General features: G+C 37.3%; 1 protein-coding gene and 1 pseudogene across 1 annotated transcript; one reads left to right on the top strand and one right to left on the bottom strand.

Annotated features, from left to right (window-relative positions):
* Positions 1 to 23,203: 23,203 nt before the first annotated feature.
* On the bottom strand, positions 23,204 to 23,617 carry LOC123826455 (proteolipid protein 2-like). The gene has a single exon (XM_045850462.1). The coding sequence runs from the start codon at positions 23,615 to 23,617 to the stop codon at positions 23,204 to 23,206; it is 414 nt and encodes a 137-aa protein (XP_045706418.1).
* Positions 23,618 to 24,230: 613 nt separating this feature from the next.
* Positions 24,231 to 24,406, top strand: LOC123826499 (annotated as a pseudogene).
* Positions 24,407 to 24,984: the final 578 nt, after the last annotated feature.

Below are 24,984 nucleotides of genomic sequence, written 5' to 3' on the forward strand. Positions count from 1 at the left end.
ATTCCCCCACACTTAATTCATATCCATGTGTCATTCATACATAAAAGATCTTTGCCTTCTCCATTTCCCAAACTATTCTTAACCTCCCCTGTCTATTTTTAACCTACCATTTATGCTTCCTATTCCCTGTATCTTTTCCCCCATTCTCCTCTCTCTCCCTCCCCGATGATAACCCTCCATGTGATCTCCATTTCTGTGATTCTGTTCCTGTTCTAGTTGTTTGCTTAGTTTGTTTTTGTTTTTGCTTTTGCTTTAGGTTCAGTTGTTGATAGTTGTGAGTTTGTTGTCATTTCACTGTTCATAGTTTTGATCATCTTCTTTTTCTTAGATAAATCCCTTTAACATTTCAAATAATAAGGGCTTGGTGATGATGAACTCTTAATTTTGTCTGGGAAGTCTTGTCTGGGAAGCACTTTATCCACTGTTCCATTCTAAATGAAAGCTTTGCTGGATAGAGCAATCTTGGGTGTAGGTCCTTGCTTTTCATGACTTGGAATACTTCTTTCCAGCTCCTTCTTGCCTGTAAGGTCTCTTTTGAGAAATCAGCTGACAGCCTGATGGGAACTCCTTTGTAGGTAACTGTCTCCTTTTCTCTTGCTGCTTTTAAGATTCTCTCCTTATCTTTAATCTTGGCTAATGTAATTATGATGTGCCTTGGTGTATGCTTTCTCATGTCCTACTTCTTTGGGACTCTCTGAGCTTCCTGGACTTCCTGGAAGTGTATTTCTTTGCCAGATTGTGGAAGTTCTCCTTCACTATTTTTTCAAATAAGTTTTCAATTCCTTGCTCTTTCTCTTCTTCTGACTCCCCTACTATTCAGATGTTGGAATGTTTAAAGTTGTCCTGGAGGTTCCTAAACATCTCCTTATTTTTTTTTTGAATTCTTATTTCTTCATTCTGTTCTAGTTGAATATTCCTTTCTTCCTTCTGGTCCACACTATTGATTTGAGTCCCAGTTTCCTTCCCTTCACTGTTGGTTCCCTGTACATTTTCCTTTATTTCACTTAGCATAGCCTTTACTTCTTCCTCTATTTTGTGACTATACTCAGCCACTTCTATGAGCAATCTGATTGTCAGTGTTTTGAACTGTGTATCTGACAGGTTGACTATCTCTTCATGGCTTAGTTGTATTTTTCCTGGAGCTTTGATCTGTTCTTTCATTGGGCCGTATTTTTTTTTTTTGTCTCAGCACACCTGTTACATTATAAGGGGAAGAGCCTTAGGTATTCTCTAGAGCGGGCAACCCATGTAGCTGTGTTGTGGCATACTGTATGTGGGGGAGGTATCCAAGAGGGACAATGCTGCTTGCTCAGCTCCCAGTTGGCTTTCAGTCACTTCCCCTGGTACCCACAAGCAAATTGGGAATTCCTAGGTGGGCAGGTTTGTGTATGTTCTAGGACCCTGTAGGTCTCTCCAACAAACTCTCCTATGAGGCTAGAAGTTTGTCTCACCTCTGCAACCCCCACAGCTTTCTACAGTCAGAGGTTTTGAGGCTTTATTTCCCCCTGTTGGAACCCTGGGTTGTGTGGTCTGTCTCACTTCCCAGGTGTTCCTCCCAGTTTATCTGCACACAAATTTGGTGCCACCTAGTCCACAAGCCACCACCTTGCCATACATCCTCACTGCCCTGGCTGCCCATCTCCACCCCTCCTACTGGTCTGGATGAATGTTTCTTCTTTAACTCCTTGGTTGTCAGACTTACATATGGTTTGATTTTCTGGCAGTTCTGGTTATTTTTTGTTTTTAAATTTGTTGCCCTTCTTTTGGCTGTGCAAGGAGGCAAAGTGTATGTACCTATGCCTCCATCTTGGCCAGAAGTCCTCCAGGTTTTAAAATTATTAAAAACTTGTCATATCCACATAGAAACATTTTACCTGTGTTTTTATATTTTTTCAATTTAATGAATAATCATGCCTATTCTGTCTAAAAAAAATATATACCAAAAAGATCTGTTTCATACTGTAAATTGCCTATCAACTGTAATTCACTGCCATAACATTCCTATAATTTCAAAATTGCATACCACAAATGTGTTAAGAATGTGATGTGGCTAAGTTCCTATAGAAACTTTAGCTAATACTTCCAAGATAGTATGATACATAGTATGTTTAATATAACATTCCAAAAGGGCGTTACAATTTTTTAATGTACAACAATTTTACTTGATTCTGAACAATTTTAGTAAACTGAAAGTTGTGAAAAGTTCGATTCATTTCTCTTTTAAGAGGTTGGCTTTATATGATTAATATTTACCCCAAAGTAATGTCTATGTACTTATTTTTCTCTATCTAAGAGGTAAATCAGATAGAATATGTTCATTCACCTCTTTTGAAGGACATTTGAGCTTGAGAGTCGGTATATTTTAACACTTCAGATCTACTATCGTGTTGGTGCCACTCAGGGAGAGTTGGGGACATATTATAACAAGGAAAAGTGTAGGGTAAACTGTGAGCATAGAGTGCCCTTAAGGGCTTCTCTTGAGTCAGCCTGGAATGCCTTCTTCTAACATCTGTTTTTTATTTCTTAGAAGCTGCCGTTCTGTTCAACTGCAAAAATACTTGCATTGGCCCTAAAAATAGAATAAAGAAATAGATTTATGTAGAAAACTACTTCCCTGTTCTATGCCATTGTCATCTTGGGGACCCTCTTGTTACCACACTAACATATCCAATCATGAAAATTACTGATATTACAATTTATTCCAAGGGTAGGGACTGTTATGTTTGTGACACCTGCCCCCCGCCCCCCCCCCAGATGGTAGATGCATGACCACAGTAAAAGAGGGAGGTGCAGATCAAGGACATAATAAGAGATACACATAGTTGGTCACATACCTCTCTCATTTTTGCAACAGCCTCCTATCCAAATTTTCCCCTCCTACCCAGCACCACTCCACTGAATTCAGGTATGCTTTCTGACCCACTGCTTTTTAGGTTCTTACATTTTCCTCTTTAGGGCCCTTAAACTGGCAAATTTCCTTTTTGGGCAGTTACTGGCTGTTCACCCAATATTTACTTCTCTTTTTATTATTCATTACAACTTTTATCACTCATTTAAGTCCAACTTTAAGACTTCCATACCAACACACAGAAACAGAAAAATGTCTATCTCTGACATTTCACCATTTCCCCCTCCCTTCCATCATTCAAACACCTCCTGGATTATAACATCTTCCTTAGAATAAATGTAACTGGAAAAGAGGCACTGATCCTATTACCAAACTCAGGAGGTTTGCTGCTTGGGGAACCCTATTCAAGAATGAGATGTGGTTGTGGAACGAGATGTGGAAGGTAGTTTTATTACTTGCAGCAAATAAAGGAGCATATCCAAAGTTCTCCCTCCCCAAAAGGAGGGTTACTCATTGCTTATATATACTATTTAGTCAATTACATGTTGATTTCAATAGGATGTACTTATTGGGGAGGCAATAAGTACCTTCAATTGTAATATTGTGAGTACAATACAATTGTAATTGGGTTGCATTCCTGTCAAGCTCTTCCTGATGTAGCTGATTGCAAAATTTTGTGCTACATTTTAACATTTAGCAGGAATAACATTTAGTAAGAATGTTCCAGACCTTGAGACCCTTGTCCTATCTAATATTTCCCCCCTGAGCTTTTTCACTCCTCATTCTTGAGGGAATGGGGGCAAAGGTCATACTTCTGTAACCACTTCCTGCTGAACATGAAGGGAGTATGTCTTTGAGTTAGAGGAGTAAAATTCTGTGGTTGCCTGACTTATGAAAGCCTTGGGGTCCCCTAGGTTATAGTGCTCCTGAGAAAAGAAGTGTATAAAGAGAGCACTATTCTTTAAAAAAAAAGATTTTATTTATTTATTTTTAGAGAGATGGAAAAGGAGAAAGAGATGGAGAGAAACATCAATGTGTGAGATACATCGAATGGTTGCCTCTCACAAGCTCCCAACCGGGGAACTGGCCCACAACCCAAGCATGTGCCCTGACTGGGAATTGAACCAGCAACCCTTTGGTTCTCATGCCTGTGCTCTACCCACTAAGCCACACCAGATAGGGCTAGAGAGTACTATTCTAACAAGAGACATGTGCCATAAGAGTTGAGGCAGAAGCAGGGGGGAATCAAAGAGACGAAGACCCTGATGCTCATGAACTCACAGTCTGGTGGGATCTAATGAGCAGGGAGGCCCAAAGTAACAGCCTCCCTAAGGACAAAGATGCTAGCAAGGAAGAGAAGGAGGAAGGTGTTGTCGTATTTGAATCTTCTTCCCATATGATGTTCCAGACCTTGAGACCCTTGTCTCCAGACCTTGCCCTTTGTGTTCCCAGAACACAAAGCTTTGTTTTTCATTCAGGAATCACTTATTGAGCTGCTAGGTCTATTCAGGACTTTGAAGGACAGGTAGGAGCTGGGCAGGAAGTGACTGTGAAGAAAGGGCAAGCCCAGCTGATGAAGTACAGCAATCCCAAAGAAGTACCAGATATGACACTTCTACACAATGTCCAGTCAATATCCTATGGTTTCCCAATAAGGATGTGGCTGAGTAAAGAGCTACACCTCATAAGGCATCTATGATTGAGGAAGGAGGAAAGCTCAGGAGGAAGTCCTGACATGGCCCTCTGCCTTCACTCTCTTGGGTCCGTGTACCACAGAAAGGCACCTTCCATGACAGCAGGATGCACTCTCAGGGAATGCACTCTGTGTTGTGCATAATACACTACATGCACACACACACACACACACACACACACACACACATACACACACAGGAGGAGGATAAGGCCAAACATGAGGCCACACTGTTCAGGCCCACACAACACAAGGCCCTCTATGATCAGACATCCTATTTGACATCATCCCCTAGTTAACCAGCTATTGAATACACAGCTTCAATTTAGATACTAAAATCCTCTGAAAATCAGAATAAAGGGAGAAAGCACCACTCACTCACAATCTCTTTGTTCCCCAAACCCACATCCCAGTAGGTGCTGGGATGAGCCTTGAGATGAGCAGATCCCCTGAGACCTATATAACCCACAGTTTCCATTTTTCACAGACTGTGGCTCCTCCACCCATTTCTCTAGTCTGGAAACACTAGGAGCTCAAGACTGAAAATAAAGACAGGAAAGAGCTACAGACAAAGGTTGTAGTGAAACAGGAGAGAAAAGTAAGGAGAATCAGTGATGCCATTAGGGGCTGCTCACATGAGGCACCAACTGGCCTTACCTCTTTTCCCTGGGCACAGATGCTCACACTAGCAGAGTCACTTCCTACTGCAGTTATAGATCCTGGATTCTGGACTTCTTGACTCCTACAGAAGACTGGCTGAGAAGACCTCCCCAAGGCTTGCCCCCAATGTCCTAGACATCTGAGACTGTGAGAGGCAGAGAACAGGCCCAGGATACCTGGTTTAACAGCTTGACTCACATGCCACAATTCAGACCTAGTCTGCTAAAAAGAAGGTTCTGGGTGGGGTAGCCTCCCTGCATCTGTCTCCCTTGCAGCTCACACCTTAGCAGTGCAATATTATGTTCCTAAACTCCCATGGCTGCCTCTGCCTGTGACAAAACAATAGGCTGCTCCACCTTGCTGCTTCCCCAGCAGGGCAAGTGCCCAGCTCAGCCCATTCCACTGCCAGTCAGCAGACTCCAGAACCACAGTGGCCTGTGCACAGGCTGAGTGGGAGCCACTCCCCAAGGAGAGGATATAGCTTAAGAGCACTTTGTCCTGACTGTAGATGCAAAAACCAAGCTCTCCCACCTGGACCTACTGCCCCACCCCCAGCCATCCCATAGCTTTGAAATAGAGAGGGAGAACTTGTCTTATCAAACAATCCCTCATACCCACCCATCAATGTGTAAATATTACCAATATGCACTCTACCTATTCTTTGCTAATAACCATGGTACTTTACCCTTTTTTGTTTGTAGACAGTGTACTCTGCTAGTTGAATTTACAAATTTGTTTGTTTCTACTTTTGTCATTGCTGCTTCATACATGCCCTAGTACATAAACTAGTACTTTAAAAGCAATAATTTGTTTTTATTTTCATTATAAAAATAGTATGCTTATTTTTAAATTTTAGAAAATCACCCATATTCCTACACCTTACTAGTGAGAAACTCCAAGTTTTCCTTTTATTTTTTTTCCCTGGCAAAGAATTGTTTGTTTTACATGCTATGTGTACAATTCTTGTATACTGTTTTTTTTTTCAGCTTACATAATCATAGGAACATTTTTCTTTAAACATAACTTTTAACACCTGCATAATATTCCATTCCAGTTGTTGACCATAGTTTATTAACCATTATTCTCTTCATCTTATGAATAGTGCTACTATAAACATTTTTATGCATAAGTTGTTTTCTTAATTGAGAATTATCTCCTTAGAAATGATTCTCAGAACTGGGTCAAAGCAACATAAACACTTTTGATATCTTTTGCCTAACAGTTTTTCCAAATACAAATTCAAGTTTATATTTATGCTATGAATGTTTATGTCCCTTTTTGTCATCCTCTCATCAGCACTGGATGTATTTGTGTCATTATTAACATCTTAACTCATTGTTGCAGTAATGTGCATATCTTTGATTACTATAAGGTGGAATATTTTACTATATGTTTGTTAGCTAGTTTTTTTTTCTATGACTTAAATTATGATCTGTGCCTATTCATCAATTTGGTCTTAAAATTTTTTTATTGATTTGTAAGGTCATATATTAACATATATGCATGTATATACCTATGTATATATGTATGTTTTAAAGATGCTAACCTTTTATAATTGAAAAAATTATCATATTCTCTTTATTTAAATTTTTTTAGTATATTTTTGACAATTGACCTGTTAATTTAAAAGGATTCTGTCAAGTTCATGACTTTTAAAGATTTCTTTTACTATTTTCTGTTTAAAAAAATATTTCCACCTTTCAAAAGTTTTATATATATTTCAATTTCCACCACCCCCATACTCCCACCATGGCTTGGTTTTCTTTTTCCTTTTTAAAAATTCCATTGAAATGTATTTTGGTATATTGAATAAGGTGAGAATCTAATTGTATTTTTTTAATTGCTAAACAATTCTATCAATATCATTTATTAAATAAACTTGTCTTTTCTTATTGATTATGCTACTTTCATGATTATATGCTAATTGTAATACATGATAGTATTTATTCCTGAATTATTATATTCAATTGTAAATATATTTACTCTACTAGCATAATAATATAACTCTAGTTATGTGATATGATTTAATATCAGAAAAGCTATTCCTCCTTTGTTAGTTTCCTTTTAAAATAAGTTCCTAAGATATTTTTAAATATATTTTATTGATTATGCTATTATCGTTGTCCCATTTTCCACCCTTCACTCCCCTCACCCTGCACACCCCCTCCCACCCACATTCCCCTCCTTTAGTTCATGTCCATGGGTCATACATATAAGTTCTTTGACTTCTTTTTTTTTTTTTTAAAGATTTCATTTATTTATTTTTAGGGAGGGGGAGAGAGAGAGAGAGAGAGAGAGAGAGAGAGAGAGAGAGAGAGAGAGAAACATCAATGTGCGGTTGCTGGGGGTTATGGCCTGCAACCCAGGAATGTACCCTGGCTGGGAATCGAACCTGGGACACTTTGGTTCCCAGCCCGCGCTCAATCCACTGAGCTATGCCAGCCAGGGCCTAATTCTTTGACTTCTACATTTCCTATACTATTCTTACCCTTCCCCTGTCTATTTTCTATCTACCATTTATGCTACTTATTCTCTGTACCTTTCCTCCTCTGTCCCCCTCCCACTCCCCTGCTGATAACACTCCATGTGATCTCCATTTCTGTGGTTCTGTTCCTGTCCTAGTTGTTTGCTTAGTTTGCTTTTGTTTTAGGTGTAGTTGTTAATAATTGTGACTTTGCTGTCATTTTACTGCTCATATTTTGTTATCTTCTTTTTCTTAGGTAAATTCCTTTAACATTTCAAATAATAAGGGCTTGGTGATGATGAACTCCTTTAATTTGACCTTATCTGAGAAGCACTTTCTCTGCCCTTTCATTCTAAATGAAAACTTTGCTGGATAGAGCAATCTTGGATGTAAGTCCTTGCCTTTCATGACTTGGAATACTTCTTTCCAGTCCCTTCTTGCCTGTAATGTCTTTTGAGAAATCAGCTGACAGTCTGATGGGAACTCCTTTGTAGGTAGCTGTCTCCTTATCTCTTGCTGCTTTTAAGATTCCCTCCTTATCTTTAATCTTGGGTAACGTAATTATGATGGGTCTTAGTGTGTTCCTCCTTGGGTCCAACTTCTTTGGGACTCTCTGAGCTTCCGGGACTTCCTGGAAGTCTATCTCCTTTGCCAGATTGGGGAAGTTGTCCTCTAATATTTATTCAAATAAGTTTTCCACTTGTTGCTCTTCCTCTTCTCTTTCTGCTACCGCTATGATTTGGATGTTGGAACATTTCAAGATATCCTGGAGGTTCCTAAGCCTCTCCTCATTTTTTTGAATTCCTGTTTCTTCATTTTTTTCTAGTTGAATGTTTCTTTCTTCCTTCTGGTCTACACTGTTGATTCAAGTCCCCATTTCCTTCCCATCACTATTGGTTCCCTGTACCTTTTCCTTTATTTCACTTAGCATAGCCTTCATTTTTTTATCTAATTTGCAGCCACATTTAACCAATCCTATGAGCATCCTGACTACCAATGTTTTGAACTGTGCATCTGATAGGTTGGCTATCTCTTTGTTGCTTAGTTGTATAAAATAAATTCCTAAGATATTTTAAAGTTATTTTTACATGATTTATTAGAGTAATTTTTCAAGTATCTCCCCAACTCTCTCCATTCCACTGACATTTAAACTGAAAATATTTTAAATTTATAATTTAATTAGAAAACAAAATTCTTATGATATTCCATTTTTCCAATAAAAATTAGTAACTTGTTAACATTTTAAAAATATATATTTGCCAAATTATATAGATTTTTATCACCCAGACCACACATATTTCTCACTGAAATTATTTCTGGGTATTCTAAAACTTTGTTTGCTGTCCTGAATAGAAACTTTTTTTTGATTATTTTATGATTATTGATATAGAGGAGTATTGTTGACTATGATATATTTATCATCTTTTCCACAGCCATTTTACTAAACTGCTATTGGGTATATAAAATTTTCTTATTTTTTTTGAAATCCTTAAATATATATTGATAAATTTTGATAGTAATGAGTGTAAAACATCATTACTATTAATTATAAGATGCATAATTATTTACATACTACCAAAAGGAAGAGACACTAACAAACTGTGAAAAGTCATTGATTCTAGGATGTATGTTGGTTTTTGAAAGGTTAAAATGTGAAAATGGACAGATCATAGATTTGATTAAATATCCTAATTTCTAAATAATGATGATTTGATTTTCTTCTCACCAATAATCACACCTCACATCTATTTCAGGTCTCAGAGTCTTAGCCAGACCATTAGAGCTAGTAGATGATAGGCATCCTTGTCCTTTGCCAGTTTTCCACAGAGATAATTCACCTTCAAGCATGGCATTAACTTTTGATTAAAATGAACATTCTTTATCATGTTAAGACAGTATTTTTTGATTCACTAGTGTATTGACCTCAGTCAAATACTAACTTTATTTCTACATGTGCTTCTATTTAGTTAACATTTTTCTTAAATTATATCACTTTTTTGTTAAGATTTTATTTATTTATTTATTTTTAGAGAGGGAAGGGAAGGAGAAAGAGAGAGAGAGAGAAACATCAATGTGCAGTTGCTGGGGGTCATGGCCTGCAACCCAGGCATGTACCCTGACTGGGAATCGAACCTGTGACCCTTTGGTTCGCAGCCCATGCTCAATCCACTGAACTACGCCAGCCAGGGCATTTATATCACTTTTTAATTGTAAATTTAATTTAAAAGGAAACATTTCTTCATTATAGAAGATAGAAAAACAGTGTCACTTTCCATAAATAAAAAGTCACCATAAAAATAAATGACACAAAACAATGTTAAAAAATTCTGTTTACTTACTGTTGCTTATTTAAGGCTCTGATGCTAACCCTTTCTTATTTAAAACATTTTAAAAAGGACATTAGTGTCAGAGAAGCGTTAAAGATATCTACTGGTTCACCAAACTGAACTCTGCTAAAAGTAATTAGAGTACAAGGAGAACTGAAATAGAATAATCTCTACAGTTAAAACTATGTCTGAGTCATGTAAAATTATCCAATTTTTCTGAAGCTGTTAGGAATGTGTTATATGTATCAAGTGCTTTTTTGCTATATGTTGAAGTTATGTTATAGCTTTTATTTTACTTAATTATTGATATATGTATCATATAAATAAAATGTCTAATATTATGTTACCCTGTAGTCCTAGAGATAAACACATGTATACACACATATACACATTGATTCAATATACAGTTGAATTCTTTTTTCTAATAGTTTATTTAGGATTTTGATTTTCCTACTTTATTTATAACTGTATTGCCAAGGTTTTAGGCATTTTTTTTTATGGTTGTTGGGGGAAACAGAAACCAATATACACCAATTTAAGCAAGAGCAGAAAGTCTAACTGGATGTCAGAGGGACTGAAACTAGGAGTTGAGAACCTCTCATGAACAAATGATATTCTCTTAGCCTTTCAAGGCCTGAATGGTCCTTGTCTCTGCTTCTTTGTGGGTCTATTTTATACTCTTCCCAATGTTTGTGAACTAATTTTTTCAACTTCTCTCTGCATGTAAGCCAACTATAGTAATTTCAGCATCATACACATACAATGAATTTTAGTACTAAAAGAGGTTGAAAGACATCTTTTGTTCCAATTCACATTTTACACAGTTATTTTTGAACATTTAATACATGCATAGGACATGTGCATATAAATCCAAAACATACAATATGGTATACAATGAAAAGTAATGCTTCCTCCCATCTTTGTGCTCAGGTCTCTTAGTTCTTCAACACAAAAGGCAAGAGCTCTTTAGTTTCTTCTGTTCTTTCCATAAACACATAGTCATTCATATTATTATACATATTTTACTCAGCCATGCTTTTTTTTCACCTTTCCTAACAATATATCTTGAAGATTGTCCTGTATCAGTAAATGTAGAAGTCTCATTCTTTTTAATAACTGAAGAGTAGTTCATTTTTAGCATGCACAACAATTTAACCAGGACCCTGCTAATGGACATATAAGTTGGTTCCAGTCTTTGCTATTATAAACAATGCTGCATTAAATACTTTCATGCATAAGTGTCTCCTGAGTTATTAATTTTTATTCCTCTTTTTGTTGAATGGTTTCTTTATTTTTTTAAAGCTTTTATTTATTTATTTTTAGAGAGAGGGAAAGGGAGGGAGAAAGAGAAACATCAGTGTATGGTTGCCCCTCATGTGCCCCCTACTGGGGATCTGGCCTGCAACCCAGGCATGTGCCCTGAGTGGGAATCAAACCAGCAGCCCTTTGGTTCACAGGCCAGCACTCAATCCACTGAGCCACACCAATCATGGCAGTTTCTTTATTTAATACTCTTTTAAAAGTATTTAAAGCTCATAGGTACCATAGTTTTTGTTCATTCTTTTAAAAAATTTCTACTTAATCATTGTTTTTGCTTACTATATTTTGCTATACTCTAAACTTGAGCTTATTTTTCCTTTTGCTTCTGCAATGATTTGGATTTTGGAATAAATAATTTTTGTTTTTAGCCTACTAGCAGTTACCTTTAAGCATAAACAATGTTAAATATACATTTTTATGATTATAAATTTAAGAATAAAACTATAACTATTGAACTTTGTACTTGGATGAGAAACAGCACATTTTTTGTCCAGCTTATCTCCTCCCTTCTTTCTTCTTTCAAGTTTTAAAATCTTACCTTCAGGTTTGTAACTAAATTATAACTAATATTTAGATTTATTTCTGTATATTTAATTTCTTTTTCAAATTTTATTTTTCAATTAAAGTTTACATTCAATATTATTTTATGTTAGTTCAGGTATACAGCATAGTGGCTAGACAATCATGTACTTTATAAATTGATTCTCCCTGATATTTCAAGTATCCATTCACAGCTATTAGAATATTTTTTTTACTATACTCTCTATTCTATACTTTACATTCCCAGGGCTATTTTGTATCTGCCAACTACTACTTCTTAATCCCTTCACATTCTTTACCCAGCCCCATAACCTGCCTCTGCCTCTCTCTGGCAACTATTAATCTGTTCTCTGTACTTATAAGTCTGTTTTAATTTTATTTGTTCATTTATTTTCTTCTTTAGATTCCCCATATAAATGAAGTCATATGTTATTTGCCTTTCTCAGAGTTATTTCACTTAGAGTAATAACCTCTAGGCCCATGCATGTTATTGGAAAAGGTAAGATTTCATTCTTTTTCATAGCCAAGTAATATTCCTTTGTGTATATGTACCACCACTTTTTTATTCACTCCTCTATCGATGGACACAGGGCTGCTGCCATAATTTGCTATTGTAAATAATGCTGCAATAAATATAAGGGTGCATGTATTCTTTTGAATTAGTGTTTGGATATTTCCCACTTCCATTTCTTTGGATATTTACCCAGAAGTGGAATCATTGGGTTATAAGGAAGTTCCATTTTTAATTTTTTGAGGAACTTCCATCTGTGTTTTTTAATCCTCACTTGAGAGTATTTTTTAAATGATTTTAGAGACAGAGAGGAAGGGAGAGATGGAGAGAGAGAAAGAGGAAGAGGGGGAGAGAGAGGGAGGGAGGGAGGGAGGCAGGGGGAGAGAGAGAGAGAGAGAGAGAGAGAGAGAGAGAGAGAGAGAGAGAAACATTGCTTGGTTGTGCCCTGACTGGGAATCAAACCTACAAGCTTTAGTTACACAACCTAGATGCTCCAACAAACTGAGCCACCTGGCCACAGCCGTTTCTTTTAATTTCTATATTTGCTTCCAGTTCTTGTAGAGAATTTGTTTTCTTAAATTTTAATTTTTACTTATTTTTGAGTAGTCTGAAGTAAAACTTTAAATAATTTTAAAATGAGGAATACTTAGGTGAGATCTAGCATACATCTAAGATGTCTGTTGTCCCCATACATCAACAACATGGATAGATGTAGTTTGTTTGACTCACAAATTTTGCCAAAAATATTTATTGGATTTACTCCATTATCTTTTTTAGACTTAGTGCTACTGGGGAAAAAGTAGAAGACCAACCTGCATTTTGCTATTTTATAGGTAACATTTTCCTTGCATCTAGGGTTATTTGTGTATTTCTGGAACTCAAAAACTTCACTGGGATAATCCTACCAGTGGATCTTTTGTCATCACTTTTTTTTTTTTCTGGAAGAGAGTACTCAAGACTCAGGCCATTTTTCACCTCAGGAAATATAATACATTAATTTATTTTCTATGCTCCATTTATCTCATTTTTCTTCTTTTAGAACATCTATTCTCAATACTTGGGATCTCATCTTTGTCTTCCTTATCTCTCTTTATGAGAGGGAAACCCCTCAAAATCAGAATTATCTTCTGGAGAGCAGGCCCCTTGTAGTATAGTCTTCCCCCTCTAGATGAGTATTCTAGGAACCCATCTGTATCAGTGTACCAGCTGGTGTTGTTGTGAGAGGCTACATTCAGATTCAGTGAATTTTTTTGAAGACTTGTTTAACATATTTGCCTATTTTATATGGGTGATTTATGAGCATACCTACTCATACCACACTGAGTGTTCAGCAGTTTTTGACCAAAAAAATGGCACGACCCCCATGCACCATCCTCCCTATTCACCTCATCTTGCCCTGAGTGATTTTTTTATTTGTTTGTTTGTTTCCCTGGATGAAAAAAGGTCTCAGAGGGAAACGTTTTGCCCATGTGGAAGAGGTGAAAATGAAAACTGGCAGAGGCACTAAAATGCATCAAAAACCAATGAGTTAAAAAGTGTTTTGAGCAGTAGAAAAAATGTCTCAACAGGTGTATTGCACCACTTGGAGAGTACTTTGAAAGTGACTGAAATTTAAACATGTAAGAGTAAATATACAATTTTTAATGAATAAATTTTATTTTGGGGGGCCTCCCCTCATATTTTTCTTCTACATTTTGGGAAAGCTTCTCAAACTGTCTTCTGAAACAATAATTTCATTTTTTTGCACTGAGAAATCACCTATATCCAGCCTCCAGAATGGATTTTATTTGAGTTACTGCATTTTAAAATTGTGGTTTCCTTGAAGACTTTCCTAACCTGCTTTTATCTCAATCTGTTTTTGTTTCAATTTAACCTATTTTCTTTTTTTAATAGCCCATTCATTATTAGAGGCATAGTTTTTTAAAAGATTTTATCTATTTGTTTGTTTGTTTGTTTATTTGAGAGAGGGGAAGAGAAGAAGAGAGGAAAAGAAACATGAATGTGAAAGAGAAACATCAAGCAGATTAGTTGCCTCTTGCACATGCCCTAGTCGGGGACTGAACCCACCACCCAGGCATCTGCCCTGAATGGGAATCAAACTAGTGACCTTTCACTTTGCAGGAGGAAGCCCAACTGAGCCACACTGGTTAGGGCAGAAGCACAGGCTTTTTAAAAATATAACTCATATGTAGTAAAATAAAGAAATCTTACTATACAACTCAATGGAGTTTTATATATGTATACACCCAGTGAACACTCCCAAATAGTTCCTCATTCCCTCTCCCCATAAATCCCTCACTAAGGTTAATCAATATTCTGATTTCCATCACCACAGATTAGTTCTATATGTTTTTGAATTTCATAGATATGGAATCACACAATATGTATTCTTTTGTGACCGACTTCTTTGGTTTTTATAGATTTAGAGTGCACTTTTTATTGTAAAATATACATATCTTAAGTTTACCATTTTAACCATTTTAAGTCCACAGTAAAGTATCATTAGGTACACTCACATTGTTGTACAACCATCACTACCATCTATTTTCAGAACTTTCTAACTTCCCAATTGGAAATCGTGTACCCATTAAACACCAACTTACCATTCCTTGTTCCACTTAGCTCCTGGAAACCACTATTCTACTTTTTGTGTCTATGAATTTGACTATTCTAGGTACCTCATATAAGTGGAATCATATAATGTTTTTTTTATGTCTGGCTTATTTCACTTAGCATGTCTTCAAGTCATCCATTGTGGCATGTGTAGAATTGTATTCCTCTTTAAGGCTAAATAGTATTTCACTGGACATATATACCACATTTTGTTCATCTATTCATCAGTCCATGGAAATATAGATTTTTATAAAACAATCTTTCTAAAATTTCTTTCTGATCCTGTAGTAAATGAGCATTAAATGAAGAGTGTTTTAAGTTCTTAGGAGATCATTTTCCTTGTCTTATGCTGCAGAAATTTATTGTATAGGTCCCACTTCCTTCCCTCTTCCCCCTACTCTCAACTTTGGGTTGATAGAAAAATATCTAGGCCCAGAGTTTGAAAACAGATAAGGTTCAGTGTTTTGCTATTAAGTCCCTCACCACTTAATTTAGGTACTTACGGACTCTCGTTCTTTAATGCTCTGTGATTTGATATGTACAAACTTTATTCTAGTTTTTATTGCTTAACAGGCATTTATCTTGTGTAGTTCCTTAATATGAGATAGAATAACTTCCTGACTCTCTATTTAAAAGAGAATTTTTAAACCTAGGGACTTTAACTGCATTTACTCTTCTTTAATGACATTGAGTGGTACATGACAACCCCTCCCCTGACTTCCACCATTTTTAGGATTTCTCTACCTCATCTGAATTTTTTTTTACCTCTAAGAGGACTACAAATCTCAAAGTCTCCATTCTCTTTATCCTATCCTTGTTGTGTATGAGAACTACAGAAACTGAATTGGTTAAGAGGGACTGTTAATGACAGCCCAGTGCACTCTTACCATTCAGAAATCTGTTTCCCTACAGTGAAGGCTATGGCTGCTTTGCTTTCACATTAGTGAAACCCTGTGTCCTCAAACTACAAGCAGTCAGCGAGGAAGGAGAGCTGTGATACAGAGTTCTTGTAGTGTGTTTCCCAGCTGTGCTTTCCTGATTCAAAAGATGCTGCATGACTCAGATGTCAATTCTGTTTCTTAATTTGGTGCTATTGAAAATATAATAGCAGAAATACTTCCAGAAATCTCCCTTATAATTGATTTTTAACCTTTATTTCAGGGTTGTTGTACATTTTCATCTCTTTGTACTACTTCATGAATATGCAATGAAGATAGGGAGAAGATCTATTAAATACTATTATTACTGAGCCATCATCCTAACCCTAAAGTATGGGTTCAAGATTATTTAACTTACTTTGTATAACTAGGGTTTTATAAGACACCCAAGAAAGAGTCTCTTCCCCCACTGGCCTGATACCTTAATTGTTAAGAAATTGCTATTCTCAAGAGCCTTGTAAAAGACAAATATTCTCCAAGGAGATAAAGCAGATCACTACCATCTTGGTTTAAAAACTCTGATGACCATTAATGTTGCATTTTCCAGTATTCTGACAAGTACTTTAAATTAGGGGGGCAGAAACATATTAGGGTCATATTGGACTCTGAACCTTCCTTAGGGCCCCAGGCAATCCCTGAAAAATCCTCAGTATTTCCTATCTAAAGTATCTCAGCTATTTTACAAGTATCAGAGAAGAGTTGGATAGCACCATCACATATGACTATTGCTGATCAATCCCAGACTTCACTGTAAACAGATGGCTTTCTATGATTTTTGAAACCAATATAAATCTTAATTGTTATGAGATGTTATTATACAGTCCAATATGAAAAGCAAAAGTGGGAGCTCTAATTGATGAAGGGAGTAGCACCAGAGAGTCCAGCTACTTCCCACTACTTTTGGCCTTGAAAGGGCTTTATGGAATGCATAGATCCTGGAATAGCATAATTTCTAAATCACTATCCTATGTGAGCAATTATATGCCAACAAATTGGACAACCTGGACAAAATGGATAAATTCCTAGAAACATACAATCTTCCAAAACTAAACCAGGAATAATCAGAAAATCTGAATAGACACATTACACCTAATGAAATTGAAACAGCAATCAAAAACCTACCAACAAATAAGAGCCCTGAACCATATGGCTTCACAGGTGAATTGTACCAAACATTCTGAGAAGAACTAACACCTCTTCTTCTGAAACTATTTCATAAAGTTCAAGAGGAGGCAAGGCTCCCAAACTCATTTTATGAGGCCAGCATTATTATAATTCCAAAACCAAGTAAAGACACTACAAAGAAAGAAAATTATAGGCCAGGATCTTCTGGTCAAGATGGTGACATAGGCAGACATGGCTCACCTCTTTGCACAACCACATTAAAATTACAACTAAAATATAAAACAACCATTACTCAAGAATGTCAGAAATCAAGTTGAATGGAAGTCTGACAACAATGGAATTGTTGGCCTTGAACATCCAGACTGGTAGGAGTGGTACAGGTGTGGAATGGGCTGGCTCCACAATCATGTGAATAAAAATTTGGGAGGGACATCTCAGGAGCAAGGAGTCCCAGACCTACACCAGGCCTCCTAGCCCAGGATTCCAGTGCCAGCAAGTTGTCCACATAACTTCTGGCTGGGAAAACGAATAGGGATTGAGTTTGTGGAGGAAGCTGCCAGAGTCCTAAACAGTTACTCTTGGAGAATCCACACATGGACTCACCTACTCAGACTCTCTCCTTCTGAGCTCCAGCACTGGGATGGCAACTTGAAGAGCACCAGTGGCATATAAGGAAGAACTGAAGTGTCTGGCATCAGTGCGAGCAGAGGCCATTGTCCCTTGGCTGAGCCCTCCCCCTAGTGGCACAAAGCCACTAGACTGGTGCCATATCTGAGAGTCCATCAACCTGGCTAATGCTGTGTGACACACCTTGGAGATTCACAGAGGCTCTACCCCACCCATCTTACCAGCCTACCAAGCTGTTTTTCCATAAGAATGGCTGGTCTTGGCTCCTAAATCCTATCAAACAAGTAACAGCTGATTTCAGTAAGCCCTGGCAGGCAGCCAGATTAGAGTCACGGCTTGGCTTCATCTAGGAATCTCAAAGCCCAACACAAGTAGCAGCCACCTTAGGCTGCTTTACAGCTCGGGCATGGTGCCATGGGCAAAACATGGTGGGGGGGGTGGAGGGGGTTGACTTTTGCCTGCACCACCCAGGAAACGCCAGGGCTAACATACCCAGTGGACAGCTACAGATCATGCTGGAGCACCACGACCCTGCCCCTGCACACCTGATCCTCCATGGAGGGAAGAGGTTGGTGGTCAGTGGTCACAGCCAATACTTGTAGCTGACTGGCCTGGGTAATTCCCTCCCATTGACTTGCCAACAGCAATCAAGGCTCAACTGCAAGAGGAGGGTGTATTCAGCCCATATGAAGGGTGCACCTTGACTACCTAGTTTGGGTGATAGGGAGGCTCTGCCACTGGACCCTCTAAGGACACCTACTACATTAGGCAACACTATCAACATGGAGTCAAAGCATCTCTACCTAATACATAGAAACAAACCCAGGGAGGCTGTCAAAATGAAGAGACAAAGAAACAAGGCCCAAATGAATGAGTAGATCAAAACTCCAGAAAAGGTAAATGAAATGGAGATAAGCAATCTATCAGATGCAGAGTTCAAAACACCATTTATAAGGAGGCTCAAGGAACTTAGTGAGGACCTCGGCAGCATAAAAAAGACCCAGTCAGAAACAAAGGATACGCTAATTGAAATAAAGAACAATTTACAGGGAAAACAACAGTAGAGTGGATGAAATTGAGAATCATATCAATGATTTGGAACATAAGGAAGCAAAAGACAACCAATCAGGACAAGAAAAAAAATGAATCCAAAAAAATGAGGATAGTATAAACAGCCTTTGAGACAACTTCAAAAGGTCCAACATTCACCTCCTAGGGGTGCCAGAAGGAGAAGAGAAAGAGCAAAAAATTGGAAATCTGTAAAAATAGTGAAAGAAAATGTCCCTAATTTGGTGAAGGAAATAGAAATGAAAGTCCAGGAAGTGCAGAGAATCCCAACCATGATGGATGCAAAGAGGCCCACTTCAAGACACATCATTATTAAAAGGCCAAAGGTTAAAAATAAAAAGAGACTATTAAAAGCAAGAGAAAAGAAGTTAGTTACCAGAAGATTGCCAGATGGGAGGGGAAGTGGGAGAATGGGTGAAGAGGTGAGGGGATTAAGGAGTACAATAGGTAGTTACAAAATAGTCATGGGGATGTAAAGTATCGTATAGGAAATGGAGTAGCCAAAGAACTTATATGCATGTCCCCTGGACATGGTTAGGGGATTGCCTGAGGGAGCAGGGGGTGCTGGGTGGATTTGACAAAGAGGTAAAATTGAGGAAAACTAATAGCAATCAATGAAATATAATTAAAAATAAAATAAATAAAAATTTAAATCCTTAAAAAATATACAGATGATGTATTCTAAAATTGTACACCAGAAACCTATATAATTTTATCAACCAATGTCACCCTAATAAATTCAATTTAAGAAGTCAAAAAAAAATTATAGGCCAGTATCTGGATGAACATAGACACTAAAATCCTCAACGAAATATACCGGTAAGTAAAGCAAATACAGCAATGCATCAAAAAGATCATACACCATGATCAAGTGGGATTTATTCTAGGAATACAAGTTTGGTACAACGTTCACAAATCAATGAATGTGATAAACCACATGATCACATCAATAGATGAAGAAAAAGCATTTGATAAAATCTAGCACCCATTTATGATCAAAACACTCAGTCAAAGTGGGTTAGAGGGAACACACCTAAACATAATAAAGGCCATATATACAAACTCACCCTGGAATCATATCCCATGGGCAAAAACTCCAAGCATTCCCATTAAGATCGAGGATAAGAAAGGGATGTCTGCTTTCACTTCCCTTATTCAACATAGTAGTAGAAGTCCTAGTCACAGCAATCAGATAAGAAAAAGAAATAAAAGGCATCCAAATTGGAATGGAAGTAGTATAGCCATCTCTATTTGCAGATGACATGATACTGTACATAGAGAATCCCAAAGATTCCACCAAGAAATTACTAGAATTGATAAATGAATTCAGCAAAGTACCAGAATACAAAATTAATATCCAGAAATCAGTTGCATTTTTATAGCCCAATAATGAACTAACAGAAAGGGAAATTAAGAAAACAATCCCATTCACAATTACTATGAAGAAAGAAAGTGAAGAAGATACAAATAATTGGAAGCACATACCATGGATATGGAAGAATTAACATCATTAAGATGTCCATACCATTCAAAGCAATCTATAGATTCAATGCAATTCCTATCAAGATTCCAATGACATAGTACATAGAACTAGAACAAATATTTCAAAAATTTATATGGATCCACAAAAGGTCCCACATGGCAACAGTGATCTTGAGAAAGAACAAAGTTGGCAGAATCATGCTACCTAATACCAAACTATATTTCAAGGCCATAATAATCAAAACACCCTGGTAGTGGCATAAATATAGACATATAGATCAATGGTACAGAATAAAAAGCCCAGAAATAAACCCCTACCTTTATAGTTAGTACTTAACAGAGGAAGCAAGCACATATAATGGGCTAAAGATAGTTTATTCAGTAAATGGTGTTGGGACAATTGGATGGATATGGGCAGGAAAATGAAACTAGACCATGTTCTTACATACCACACAAGAATAAATTAAAAATGGATCAAAGACTTAAATGTTAGACCCCAAACCATAAAAATTCTAGAAGAAAACATAGACAGCAGAATCTTGGACATTGCCCATAGCAATTTTTTATAGGATATATCTCCCCAGGCAAGGTAAACAGAAGAAAAACTGAACAAACGGAACTACATCAAACTAAAATGTTTTTGCACAGCAAAGGAAATCATCAACAAAATAAAACGACAACCAACAGAATGGAAGAACATATTCACCAATACATCTGATAAGAGATTAATATCCAAAATTTACACAGTACTTCTAAAATGCAACACCAAAGAAACAAAAAACCCAATTAAAAAATGGCAAAGGATCTGAATAGATGCTTCTCCAAATAGGACATACAGATGGCCAATAGACACATGAAAAGATGCTCAAGGTGACCAATCATCAGAGAAATGCAAATTAAAACCACAATGAGATACTATCTCACAGCTGTCAGAATGGCTATCATCAATAAATCAACAACAAGTGCTGGCAAGGATGTGGAAAAAGGGGAACCCTAGTGCACTGTTGGTGGGAGTGCAGACTGATACAGCCATTGTGGAAAGCAGTATGGAGGTACCTCAGAAAATTAAAAATGGATCTGCCTTTTGATCCAGTAATCTCACTTCCTGGACTATATCCAAAGGAACACAAAACACTAATTTGAAAGAACATAAGCACCCCTATGTTCACTGCAGCATTATTTACAACCACCAAAATATGGAAGCAGTTCATCAATAGATGAACGAATAAAACAACTATGGGATATTTATACAATGGAACTCTACTCAGCTGTAAGTTAGAAGAAAATTTTATCCTTTGCAACAGTATGGATAGACCTAGAAAACATTATGTTACATAAAATAAGCCAGTCAGAGAAAGACAAATACCATATAATTTCATTCATATGTGGAATCTAAAGAACAAACTGAGCTAATAAGTAAAACAGAGACAGACTCAATGATGGAGAGCAGACCACAGTTAGTGGTGGAGGAGGTTAGGGGGTGGAAGTATTGAGCAAAAAGGGAAAAGGACTCGAACATGGACAACAGTGTGGTGAGTTTGGGGGTCAGGTGTAAGGGTACTAAATTGTAATGGAAAAAAATACAATAAAGATTAAATAAAAAAGAAAGAAAAGTTAAAATAAATAAATCATTACCCTCAATGTCAATAAAGGGTATTTGTGCAAGAGTATTTGAAGAAGAGTATGAGAAAGGACATCAGGATATCTCAGCATAACTAGAATGTTTGAGCTCTGTCTTCAGGTAGTTATTTTAAAGATATACTTGATTGTTGTTGTCTACACTTAGCACTCTTTCCCAGTCCTACCCCAGGAAACAACTGAGGGGTGTTCCAATAGTCTGTGTGATCTCTAAGACATCTATTTTCCATTATGTTAATTTTTTACATCTTTACAAAATTCTTAGAAAATTTTTCCTTATGTCAAATATCATGATATGGCTTCCAATTGTGACCAAGAAAGAGTAATCCACTATAGACTTTCTCCTCCAGATCACAACTAAAACCTCTGATAAAATACACACACACACACACACACACACACACACACACACACACACACAATTACCTGAGTACTGTTTAAGTAAAGACAGGTCAGTTGTGAACTGGAGTCAAAACTTAAAAAAGCAACACATTTGAGAATGAATTTTCCAATTATTACCTTCTTTTGTCCTATGACTTTGCCCCAAAGACAGGCTCCAACTGCACAACTGTCAGCAGCAGTTATATAAGCAATTAAACCTCTAAAATAAACCTAATATTTTTGCACAGAAAAACTGAGAAATAGGTACTCTGTGGAGCAGAGAGTGTAGGAGGCATTCTGGAGAGAAGTGAGCTGGAGAACAAGATGTCTCAACTGACTGTGTAAGAAATTGGACAAGCCCCCAGTTACCCTTGAGTTGCATATGTATGGGACAGACCCAAAGCAGCATAGCCAAAGTTTTGAGAATTGAACTAAGTATCAAACCACCAACCAGGTCTCAGACTTACCTCTCAGTGATATGTGTGTTGAATAGACCCAAAGCAGCATCAACAAGGTTTAAAAACTGAATTGAGATTGGAACCACTGCCTACAAAAAGTGATGTTTTTGTTCTAACAATCAGTTTATTATTTATCCTTCCACTGAACTACCCCTTACACTGAGGACATTATTTGGAGTAGAGTTAGTCTGAAATCAGAGGTGCCTTCCTCATTCATTTTGGGCTTAGGTTGGGGCACTGTCCAGGCAGAATTAGCCTCTTCCTTTGGATACTGCAGAATGGGGACTTAGGTACAACCATAAAGGTGGCCAAGAGGGTTGATTGGCAGGCTGGAAGACAAATTCTCCCAATAAAGGCATTTTTATCTCCATAGGGAGCTAGGAGTTGGCTGTAAATGTTATGGGGGTTGGAGGAATTAATTCAATGGAAGAGTTGCAGGCTGCAGAGAGAAATGAAGGGAATTCACTATAGTAGGCCATCTGCAAGGTCAGTAGGGGCTGCTGTATGTCTTTACTGTCTCAAGGGGGAGGAGACATAGGCATCACAGCCAAAGAGGCAGGTAGCAATTAGGCCCAATATCCCATCAATAATTTCAGAGCGGGTTCCTTTCCCAGCAAGGACAGAAATGGAGGTGATCAGGTAGATAATTGCTGCTGAAAGGGTTCGAAAGAAATCACACCAGGGCCAGCTGATGCATTGTATCTTAGTGTGCAGGCCAGTCAAGTACAAGACAAGGAAGACAACAGCAAGGTTCATCTCAATCCCCATCAGGGAGTAGTATCCTAGTTCTAAATCACAGAAGCAGGTCAGAATCAGCAAGCAGAATATAATCTCAGTATACAGAAGAATTCCCTTTTGGCTACTTGAGAAGTTGGTGAAGGTAGCCCAGCAGCTGGAGGCTGAGCCATGCTGGGAATCCCCCATGGTGTTAGCCAGAGCCCTTGTGGGGCGCAGAGGATCTGCTCACTTGCTGGAAGGTTTAAGGATGCTGCTCACTCAGATGTCCTTTCTGCTGTTTAGAAAGTGATTATAAAAATTTACAGTCTGAAGCTTACTGGGTTGATTACCTGCTAAAACAGTAACAACAACAACAACAACAACAACATCCCTTAGAAAATTTTAACAGGATTCGTGTCTATAAAATTTAATATTCAAAAAGTTTATAATACAATCCAAAAGTACTTAATAATTAAAGGACAAGGAAAATGTGATTATCAGGGGAAAAGATAATCAGTGGTTACCAAACCCAAGAGGACACATATGTTGAAATTATAAGATAAAGACTTTAAAGTAGACACTAAAATAAACTCCATGATGTATAGATAAACACACATGAAATAAAACAAATGGAAAGATAAAAGTTCTTAGCAAAGAAATTAAATTTTAGAGAAGAACAAAATTGGCCCTGGCTGGTGTGGCTCAGTGGATTGAGCACCAGCCCGAGAACCCAAGGGTCACTGGTTCAATTCCTAGTCAGGGCACATGCCTGGGTTGCAGACAAGGTTCCCAGTAGCAGGTGTGTTAGAGGCAACCACACAGCTTTGCGCAATGGCAGTATCGTAGCCAATGAGGTTTATCCGAGGTGCGATTATTGCTAATAGAGGCAACCACACATTGGTGTTTCTCTCCCTCTTCAGGCTGAAGGTCCTCAGGCTGAGTTCTTCAGACTGAAGGAGAATAATATCAGGTTAAATTTGGAACTTTATGAATGAAAAAACAAAAGCAATAATATCTGGGCAAATATAAAAGATTGTGTTTAAGGTTCTTTAAAATACGTTTAATAATTGAGAAAAATTTTAATATTGTGTGTGATGAATTTGTAATGCATGTTGATTGACTACACATGACAACTATAACATAGAGGAATGAGATTAAGGGACTTACATGGTTGTAAATCCTCTATGTGATACCTAAACAGTAAAATATTACTTTGAGTCTGAAACACAGACTTTGAAACATAGCTTTTAAAATGTTAGATATTCTACTATAATTTTAAAGCAGAGGTCTTCAACTGGGGGTAATTCTGTCCACAGGTGGATAATGGATACTGTCTAGAGACAATTTTGACTACCACAATTGGGGGAGAGGTTCAATTGGCACTTATTGGGTAGGGGTCGGAAATGTTGCTAGACATCTAGAATGCACAGGACAGCTGTCTAGAACAAAGAATTATCTGGTCTGAAATATCAATAGTATTGAGGTTGAGAAACTTTTTCCTAGAACAGTGAGAGAGAGAGGCAAAAAGCAATGAAGTAGAATAAATTACTCAAAAGAAGACAGGAAAAGGGGAA

Source organism: Phyllostomus hastatus, unplaced genomic scaffold (genome assembly GCF_019186645.2).
Source record: "Phyllostomus hastatus isolate PE091 unplaced genomic scaffold, TTU_PhHast_1.1 phas_contig_80, whole genome shotgun sequence".
Classification (NCBI taxonomy): domain Eukaryota; kingdom Metazoa; phylum Chordata; class Mammalia; order Chiroptera; family Phyllostomidae; genus Phyllostomus; species Phyllostomus hastatus.

Coding starts and splice junctions, on each gene's coding strand:
- LOC123826455 (XM_045850462.1), bottom strand. CDS start 23,617: ATGGGGGATTCCCAGCATGGCTCAGCCTCCAGCTGCTGGGCTACCTTC.